At 37.2% G+C, this 11105-nt stretch overlaps 1 protein-coding gene across 1 annotated transcript; it reads right to left on the reverse strand.

The window, feature by feature from the left end:
* Positions 8416-9348, reverse strand: LOC110259627 (olfactory receptor 7A17-like). Its single transcript, XM_021085107.1, has one exon. The coding sequence runs from the start codon at positions 9346-9348 to the stop codon at positions 8416-8418; it is 933 nt and encodes a 310-aa protein (XP_020940766.1).

Consider the following 11105-nt stretch of genomic DNA (forward strand, 5'->3'; position numbering starts at 1 on the left):
CTCCCAGTTTCATTTCTCATTCATCCCACAAACTTTTGTCAGGCAAGCATCCCAGTCCACACCCTGAGTCTTCTCAATTTACCTCAAATCTGTCTACTCTTATCTAGCAGATATGCTCAATTTCTAATTTGCCTAATATTCCTCTCCATAAATACTAGCCTGCATGTCTGTGAGATTTTACTTCCTTTTCTCCATTTATTGGGGAAGTGCTCCATTCATTGGAGAATAATTTTATTCTCCTGATGGTGGATCTGAATTCCCAAGCTTTATAACCACTGGGATCTTCCTATACATGGAAATTTTTCTTTATCTTTCTTCCTTAATCTCGCTTCCTCCTTTATTACCAAGACAACTGTACCTGTTTATATTGCCAATGATTTATTAATAGCCAAATCTCATGATCATTCATTTAATTGTTTGCTGATGTTGGACATATTAACCTTGCTTCCTTGGAACTCTTTACTATTTTAATTTCATTTCTTAAAATCTCTGTGTTCTCCCATCACTCTCAAATTTTATTCTTCTACATTTTCACTAATTAATATTTAATATTTATTACGTAGATTATTAACACACAAATGGGCACACACACATACACAAAATACTTACATGCACATGGCCATTTTGGACTACAGATTGTCCAGGGTATAGGAAGCATCTTCTCTGATTATCATCTTAACACATCTTGAACTACATAAGGCAATGTTCAGTGATGCCAATTCAGTGATAGGCAGGTTATCCCCATTAGATAAAGGATGAGGGACATAAAGTACATCCAGCAAATGCAGACCATTGTCCAAGTATCGTATTAATTAACTGGAGTAGAGAAATAGAGTATTAGCTGTGGAGGGTTATACAATGAAATAAAGACATTTATTTTTAACTTTTAAGACAGGGCATATATGACCATGTTTCCATACCAATGCATGCTTGCAAAGACATACTTGCAACAGTAGTTCACATTTTTCAGTCTATTAAACATACATTTCTCTGTGTCTTCAGTGAAATGAAGGGAAAAAAAAGTGGTGGAAGGAGGTATGCTTGTTACCTTACTTTCCAATTATTTCATTTCCATGAGTCTGAATATTATGTGGATTTGTTAGCCATTTACTTTCTTTATAGCAAATTACCTATGTGAGTCATTTGCTTTTGAGTATTAGGATCAGAGGATTTCTGCTCTTTATTTTTATTGCAATGTTTCACACACCCCTGTACTTCTTCCTTTCCAAACTATCTTTTGTGGACATCTGCCTTATATCTGGCACCATCCCAAAGATGCTCTGGAATATCCAGACACTGAGCAAAGTAATAACCTATGAGGAGTGCATCATTCAGGTGTTATTATTTGCACTCTTTGTGGTATTGGTCATTTTACTCCCGACAGTGATGACCTGTGACCACTTTGTGGCCATCTTCACCCCCTTCACTAAAGAGTCATCATGAACACCCAGATCTGTGGACTGCTAGTTCTGGTGTCCTGGATCATTAGTGACCTGTATTCCTTGTTGGAAAGATAAATGGTGTTGAGGCTGTCCTTCCACGCAGTCTTATAAACCGCCCCCCCCCCGTTTTTCTGTGAACTCAATCAGATGATCCAACTTTACAGTTCAAGATGCATCTCTCAACAATATTGTGATATATTTTGTAGCTCTGTTTCTTTTTTTAATACTTTTTTTCCATTATAGATAGCTCTGTTTCTGACTGGTGGTTCCCTTGCTAGTATCTTTTACTCATACCCTAAGGTTGTTTCCTCATAATGTGGAATAACCTCATCTCAAGGAAAGTGTAAAGCATTTTCTACCAGTGCATCTCACCTCTCAGTTGTCTCCTTCTTTTATTGCATAGGCTTAGGAGTGAACCTTAGCTCTGCTTATACCCACAGCTTACACTCAAGTGCAACAGCCTCAGTGATGTATACTGTGGGTTACACCCATGCTGAACCCCTTCATCTACAGTCTGAGAAATGAAGACTTAAAGGGGGTCCTGAAAATGCCTGCTGAAAAGTTGACTATAGAAGGTCCTCTTGGCCAAGAGTTTATGACATGCCCACGATAGCAGAGTTTTAGCTTTATCCCAATGTTTCCAGGCTTTGAATAAACAGTGGGATGAACATACATATTCTTCTATTTTTCTTAGCATTTCTATTTTGATTTTGGCTTTACATAATTTATGTAACTCAGTATCATACATTGTAATATCTCCAATACTGAATATTTTTTCCTTTTTCTACTCTCATAATTGCATTTCCTATCTTGCTTGTGAAATATTTAGAAATTCTCTTTTATCTCAAGGGACTACAGGCATTTATTTTTTTCTTTTTCTTTTTCTCTTTCTTTCTTTATTTCCTTTTCTTTCGTTCTTTCTTTTTGCCCTTTTAGGGCCACACCTGTGCTGCAGCATATGGAAGTTCCCAGGCTAGGGGTCTAATCAGAGCTAAAGCTGCTGACCTACACCAGAGCCACAGCAACATCAGATCCAAGCCACGTCTGTGACCTGCACCACAGCTCATGGCAATGACAGATCCTTAACCCACTGCGTGAGGCCAGGGATCGAACCTGCAACCTCATGGTTCCTAGTTGGACTTGTTTCCACTGTGCCATGATGGGAACTCCCAGGCATTTCTTAAGAATAAATTTTTCTCAAATAAAATGCATCTCATGGAGTATTTTTTTTCTTTTTTCTTTGACAAAAACACAAGCCATGAGATGTAACTCTCATTTGTGAAAAAAAAAATGTCCTCTTGGCAACCAGAATTTTCAAGTTTATAAGAGAGAAAAACCTGTGACCACTGTTTTTAATGTTAGTGAAAATCATTCTATGCAAATCACTACTTTAATTGCTCTACTTGATAATACAAATGTTAACATAGTGGCCGTTATCACTGTTCAAGGGAATTTTCTATCCATTAGGATCTTGTTCAGCTATACAACTTGTATCTACCATAGTCAGCTTCAAAACAATGATAATAAAATGCCTGACTCCAAGTGGAATCCACACAGAAAGACAAATGAGAAAAATAGATTGATATAATATTGCCTTCATTAGACTTGACCTTAAGTGTAATGAAACAAAATAGTACATTATATATTTAATACAATGCAAAATATTTCTTTTTACGGCAGCTCATCAACTTACTGATATATGGACCACCAGGGTCCATTTACAGACCTGAAGTAATAGAGGAAGGTTTGGGGTTTTTATTAAATTATTTTATTGTACTGTATGAAAATTTTCAGTGTCTCCAAACAGCCTCTTTGATTCCTTCCATTTCTCTAAATGAAATATCTCCCAGTCTTCAAAATGTTCTCATAACCAATAAAAGGGCAGAAAATGAAAAGTATCATTATCAGCCATCATATATCACCCTCTATATATCATCTCATAATCAAAGGATGACAACCTGGAAAGCTGTTCAGGTATGTGATTTAGGGTAACAAGGGTTATGCAAATATTCCTTTTTTTCCAGCCTCTGCATGTGATCACAAACAGACACCAATGGAGTCACTTTTTTCATACAAATATTTGAAATTGATTAGGGTGGTCATGAATGTATTCTTTAAGTATCAGAAAAAAATACCTTGATAAAGAAGAATCAGAGTATTAAATTGCCTTCAGTTCTGTTCAGTTTTTTAATTTAAGAGTTAGTTATAGTGAAAATGAACAGGACCTGTGGGTTCTTCCCAGGGAGAGAGCCTTTTGTTCCCCTCCAAATTGTTTGTCTAAGAGCTTTATTCCCCCAAGTTTTCCCTAAGATTCACGTTCAGTAATCCCACTCCTGGGAAAAGCCTGGACAAAATTTTCATTCAAAAAGATACATACATCCCTATATTCATTTCAGCACTATTCACAATGGCCAAGAAATGGAAAGAAAATAAATGTCCATCTACAGATAAATAAAGACGTAGTACATATATACAATGGAATACTACTCATCCATAAAAAGGACAAAAGAATGCCATTTGCAGCAAAATGGATGCAACTTGAGATTCTCAAACTAAGTGAAGTAAGTCAGAAAAAGGCAAATAACATATGATATTATTTTATGTGGAATCTAGAATGTGGTACAAGTGAACCAATCTGTAAATCAGAAATAGACAGATAAACATGGAGAAGAGAATTGAGGTTTCAAGGGGGAGTGAGTGGGATGGACTGGAAGTTTGGAGTTAGTAGATACAAACTGTTACATTTAGAATGCATAAGCAATGAGGTGTTGTGGTATAGCACAGGGAACTGTATCCAGTCATTTGTAATAAAACAGAATAGAAGATAATATGAGAAAAAGAATATACATATATGTGTAACATGATCACTATGCTAAACAGCAGAAATTCACAAAACACTGTACCATACTTGAGTAAAATTTGAATTCATCTGGATTACATCTGGTATCCTGGGAACAGAGAATAAGCAGGAAAACTATCCTTTCTGTCCAGGACAAGTCCCACGGGGAAATCATTTGCTTACAAGTCAGTGTAACATGTGGGAAATGTACCTAATAAGCAGAAAAAAAATGCTCTTAATATCTCTTCTGTAGTTCCTGAGGTTGTACAACCTGGGCATGGACAAGACAGGTTGTGCTTTGAGTTCCCGTCGTGGCTCAGTGGTTAATGAATCCGACTGGGAACCATGAGGCTGCGGGTTCAGTCCCAGGACTTGCTCAGTGGGTTAAGGATTCAGCATTGCCGTGAGCTGTGGTGTAAGTTGCAGACATGGCTCAGATCCCACGTTGCTGTGGCTGTGGTGTAGGCTGGCAGCTACAGTTCCAATTTGACCCCTGGCCTGGGGACCTCCATATGTCACAGGAGCAGCCCTAGGAGAAAAAAAAAAAACTGACAGGTTGTGCTTTTGGAGTCCTAAATCTGGTTAACTGACATTGTCAAATGTTTTATCTCCATCTATTGAGATGATCATGTTTTTAACTTTTCTTCTGTTAATGTGGTGTATGATGTTGATTGATTTGAGTATGTTGAATGATCCTTGTGCAACTGGGATGAATCCCACCTGGTCATGGTGTATGATCTTTGTTATATGAGGTATTTTGTTGGCGAAAATTTTGTTGAGAATTTTGCATCTATAGTCATCAAGGATATTGGCCATTAACTTTCTTTTGTGTGGTATTGCCTGATTTCTGTATTAGGGTGATGTTGGCTTCATAGAATATATTTGGGAATGTTCCTTCTTTTTCAAACTTTTGGAAAAATTAAGGAAGATGGATATAAGTTCCTCTTTGTATGCTTGTCTATTTCTTGCTCACTTGTCTGGGGAGAGTGTTTCAGTCTCCATCATCAACCATCCAGGAAGAGATTCAGACTTTCACACAGAGACATTGCTCTCAGTGTCCCCTGCAGGTGAGTCTAACACCCCAAATGAAACTTCAGAAATAGGTCATGCAAAATGAAATCCAAAATACTTAGATGATGTCACCTGAGAGCCAAATGAGCTGAACTCAAAGCACAGAGGCCACTGTGGTTATTTGCTTCTTTGATTAAAGAGCAATATATTTTTGTGAAGCTAAATAGAGAAGTAAGCATTAAACTCACTAAGGCAATGTTCAGTGATGTCAATTCAATGGTAGGAATGGAAACACAGTTGGAAGAAGGATGAGAAACATGAAGTGCTTCCCATAAAAGTAGAACATATGTCCAAGATCTTATTAATTATCTTAAGTAGAGAAATTGCCTATTAGTGATGGAGGGATATAAAATATATTGAGGTCATTTCTTTATAATTTTTGTGACTGAGCATATATGACCATGTTTCAATATTGCTTGAAAATACATCCTTGTAAGAGCAGTTGCCTGAGACATACACTACACAATATTTTGTGTGGGAAAAAAAATAAAAGATGTAAACAGGGGTTGCTAATGAGCTTTCTTAGCAATTATTTACTTACCTCTGAGGGCAAATATGTATATGGATTGTTAGTCATCTATTTTATCTCAAATTACCTATGTGAATTTTCTGCTTTTGTATAATAGGATTGGAGAACTTTTATTCTTATGTTTGAGTAAATCTTTTAAAGAATTAGATTTCTTTTTCACAAACTATATGTTTTATTGTAGTTATTTTATGTGAATATAGAAGTATTTAAGAGAAATTGTAATTATATGTAATTTTTTGGGTCATATCTACCAGTCATAGTAAATTTTTGTGTGACATCTACCAATCATAGTAAATTTTTATGTCACATCTACCAAATGATCTGAATTGCATTTCTATTTTTTACTAATGAATTGAGCAGATATTTTATTTTATTTGTAATTTTAGGGTTGCACCCATGGCATATGGCAGTTCCCAGGCTAGAGGTCAAATTGGAGTTGCAGTTTCTGACCTATACCACAGCCAGAGCAACACCAGATCTGAGCCATGTCTGCTACCTACACCACAGCTCACAGCAATGTCAGATCACATTAAAAATTTTCAAACAGAAGTGGAAGATAACTCAGTAATAAAATGTAAAATACAGTAACCAATCTTTACTTCAATGAATAAAACAGTCAATTGTGGGCACTTATCTTACATGCTTTAATAAATATATGCATAGCATAAAAATAATATCTTGCATAGTAACAAAATATGTGATTCAATATTTTGCTTCCTTATATTAAAGTTCTTCTCTTACACTAAGTACATGTTAGGCCCACTTATTGTGGTTAATCTTCCTATGTAAACTTCACTGGGAGATATATATTTGATAATCAGGCTTTGCCAGTGACTGGTAGGCATTCTGGACACCAAGGTGAATAGTAAAATAAAACCAATATGACCAGAAGAACAGTTATAAAACATATAGAATATTCGCAGTGTAAGTATCTGACATTAAGGTTTTGATTGCAATGTAAGTGCCTGAAATTCAGATTTTGGTTTCTGAAGCATCCATTTCAAGCATAATCATGTCAAATATCTGAATTGCCAGGTTTATGATACAATACAATGTAAACACCAAGGCCATTCCCACCCATGAAGCTCTTCTTTTAGAAAGCCTTGAGTAAATAGATACCTGGCCATGTGCTTGAAACAATTTCCCCCTTCCCATGCCCTAATTCCATTCTTAGTTTTTTTTTAATTTTCTTAATGTGTAGTTGATTTACAATGTTCCTTCAATTTCTACTATACAGCAAAGTGACCCATTCATATATATCACATCACATTTTTTTCCTTTTTTTTATATTTCCTTCCATCATGTTCTAACCCAAGAGACTGGACAGAATTTTAAATTAACCAATAAATTAAACTAGGTGTTACCATTGTGGCTCAGTAGTAATGAACACGACTTTCATCCATGAGGATGCCGGCTTGATCCATGGCATGCTCAATGGGTTAAGGATCTGTCATTTCCATGAGCTGAGGTGTAGGTCACAGAGATTTGACTCAGGTTTGGCATTGCTGTGGCTGTGGCCTAGGCTGGCAACTACAGCGCTGATTTGACCCCTACCCTTATAACTTCCATATGGTGTCAGTACAGCCCTAAAAATAAAAAAAAAAAAAAAGAAAAAAGAAAGAGAAAAATGCGAGAACTAGCAGAATCCTAGCCATCCCATCTGCACAGACCAATAAAGGTAGGGCCCCCAGTTGGTGCTCTCTTCTTTCTCTCTCTCTCTACCAGAGACCTACCTGCACAGCCCATGGTCTTGCTGTGTACCCTATAAGACATGTGAATTCATTGTTTGAAAGTTCCCCAATAAATATTGCTGAAATGCATAATGCATTCCTAATAAGAACCACAGGGCCAAACCAGCCACAGCAGACACTTGGTCAGGAAAATGTCTGTGAGATATTGTCACACAGGCACAGGTGAGGGCCTCAAACATTCATAGCTAACAACATTATTATCAATAGGATGAGAATTATTTGGAGCAATGTTATGGTCTTCATTGTGAAGAAGAGAAGTTAAGATAATTATGAAAGAAACGATGTACTAAAGTAAAATCAGAACTTTGTATTTTCCTCTGAAATGAAATTACGTAAAGAGCCTAAGTTGTCAAGTATAGTTTTTCCACTCATATGAGTAAAACACCTAATGATAATTATTTCAGAAAAGACAAACAAAAAATCAAAAAACAGCTACTTGACATGAGGTGTATCATTTGAGGACAAATTTTTTTAAAAATTCCAGTTGTCTAATTTAAGATATGGACATTTTCAAATATTTCTGATCCAAGCTTGAAAAACCTTTGAAAATATATAAATATGGACAAAGGGAAAAACTGTCTGAGTATTGAGCAGAGCAGAGCTTAATAAATTGAGTTCCTTAAATTATGTAGAGAAGTTGAATCCACAAAATTGGGCATTCCAGTAAATAAAGAGAAGGAGAAAGTTCTATTTTAAAAATCAGATTAAAAATAGCAATTTCTGGCCCTGAGGATTTGTACCTTAGAGTGATGAGTATATTTTCAGCCCCAGGACAAATGGCCCTTATATAGCTGCCATCCCAATGATTCTTCTCAGAGCCCTCTTTATGTCTTTGTTCCTCAGACAGTAGATGAAGGGGTTCAGCATGGGTGTGACCACAGTGTACATCACTGAGGCAACTGCACTCGAGTGTGAAGTATGCGTAGCAGAAGCACTAAAGTACACACCTAAGATTGTGCAGTAAAATAACGAGACCACAGAGAGGTGTGATGCACAAGTGGAAAATGCCTTATATTTTCCCTGCACTGATGAGATTCTTCTTATGGAGGAAACTATCTTAGAATATGAGTAAAGAGTTCCAGTGAGGGAAGCACCACCATAAACCCCAGTTGCAAAATACATCACTGTGTCATTAAGAGAGGTGTCAGAACAGGCAAGTTGGACCACCTGATTAACTTCACAGAAAAAGTGGGAGATTTCCACATCTGTACAGAAACACAGCCACAAAACCATTATGCTCTGTAATAAGGAATTCAGGACACTCACGGTCCAGGATGCCAGAACCAGCAATCCACAGAGCGAGGGTTTCATGATGACTGTGTAGTGTAGAGGGTGGCAGATGGCCACAAAGCGGTCATAGGCCATCACGGTCAGGAGGAACGTGTCCAATGTTCCAAAGAGTATGAAAAAATACATCTGGATGATGCAGCCTTCGTATGTGATAACTTTGCTTTGCATCTGGATGTTCCACAGCATTTTTGGGATGGTGGTGGAAGTGAAACAAATGTCTCCAAAGGACAAGTTGGAGAGGAAGAAGTACATGGGTGTTTGAAGGTGGGGTTCTAGGCTGACGGCCAGGATGATGAGCAGGTTTCCAAACACAGCGATCAGGTACATGGAGAGGAAAAGCCCAAAAATGAGAGGCTGCAATGCTGGTTCATTTGATAATCCCAGAAGAAGAAATTCTGAAATTCGTGTATTATTCCCTGGCTCCATGTGGTATAGGTGACTACCCTAAAACAAACAAACAAAAATAACTCAAAAATTGGCATTGCATGGAGTTCCTTTGTGGTGCAGTAAGTTAAGTATCTAGCATTCTCACTGCAGTGGCCCTGGTCACCTCTGTGGTACAGGTTTGATTCATGGCCCAGGAACTTTCACATGTCATGGGTATGGCCAAAACATTGGCACTTCCAAACTGCTGAAATTCTATAATTTGTATTTTGCTTTCAAAAATTGATATCCATAATTTTCATTTTATTTTATTATTATTATTGTTATTACTATTATTTCGCTTTTTAGGGCCACACCCATATCATATGGAGATTCCCAGGCTAGGGGTCGAATCAGAGCTACAGCACCAGCCTACACCACAGCCACAGCAATGCAGGATCCCAACCACGTCTGTGACCTACAACACAGTTCGCGGCAATGCCGGATCCTTAACCCACTGAGGGAGGCCAGGGATCAAACCTACAACCTCATGGTTACTAGTCGGGTTTGTTAACCACTGAGCCATGACAGAAACTCCTGATATCTGTAATTTTTAATGGAAATTTCCCTTTCAAGTGATCCCCTGAGCCATCTCTGAATAGGAGTGTCCATTCCACTTTCAGCTTTTCCACTGCATTTTCATGCATTCTACACTTTAAATAAGGAATATTGTCAAGCATTTTAGTAAATTAAGAAATGACCAACTTCTGAATAAAGAGTAGAGGGTCCTGAGAGACAGTAGTCCCAATAGATCAATGATGGAGAAAATATCAGCAAGTAAAAATTCATACAAATTATTAGATGGTAAAAGATGCTCTGAGAAAAATAAATCAAATATGAAGCACAGAGTTAGTAGGGCTATTCTTTTTAACTGTGCATTAGGTAGACTGAAAAACATTTGAACAGAGATGGCATGGAAGAGAGAACAGAGACATGAGTCTTTGAGGGAAGTATATCCTGGTCAGAGGGAACCCCAGGGAAAAGACTCTGAAAAGACACTCATGTCAGAAAATCAGGGCCAAAAAGTAACCCACTGTTTCCAGCAGAAAGTACAAGATGCAGAGTGATGATAGATGGTATCAGACAATTGGGAGAAATGAGGTGGCCTCTCTGCTAAAGCTGAAACTTCAAGTCATAGTGGTCCCTAGTTCCCAGGTCTGTTAAACTTTATTTTGTTTCCAAGAAGTCCTATAACAATGATTCCCTATTGTATATCACAGGGAATTATATACAGTCTCTTGGGATAGACCACGGTGGAAGATAATATAAGAAAGGGAGTGTACACTATGCTGTACGTAAATTGACACAAAACTGTAAATTAACTATAATCTATTAAAATTTTAAAAATAAAATAAAATGTAGAAAAATAAATCCTATGAATAGAAATGGGTCCCTTCCTTATTTTTATATGTTGATTAATATTCTGACACATGTATTTTAAGGGTCTCATATTGGAGAATATGGGCTCAGTTACCTCTTCCTTACCTTGGGAACATCTCATGTCTCACAATACACAGACACACAGGCACAGACAGACAGAGAGACACACATACACACACTGAGGCCTCCTGGAGCAATACTACTACCAGGCTAATCTCACTCATTCACAATTATAAGGAAAACACTGATACAAAACAACTGTTAATATTAGATTATCTTTGACCTAAAAAATGTAGAAACAATACCTAAATTCCAGCTGTTAAGTCTCCTATGGACATGTAAACATGTGACTCTATCTTAGTATGATCATTTTGTGCCCA

The sequence above is a fragment of the Sus scrofa genome, chromosome 2, assembly GCF_000003025.6.
Source record: "Sus scrofa isolate TJ Tabasco breed Duroc chromosome 2, Sscrofa11.1, whole genome shotgun sequence".
Taxonomy (NCBI): Eukaryota; Metazoa; Chordata; class Mammalia; order Artiodactyla; family Suidae; genus Sus; species Sus scrofa.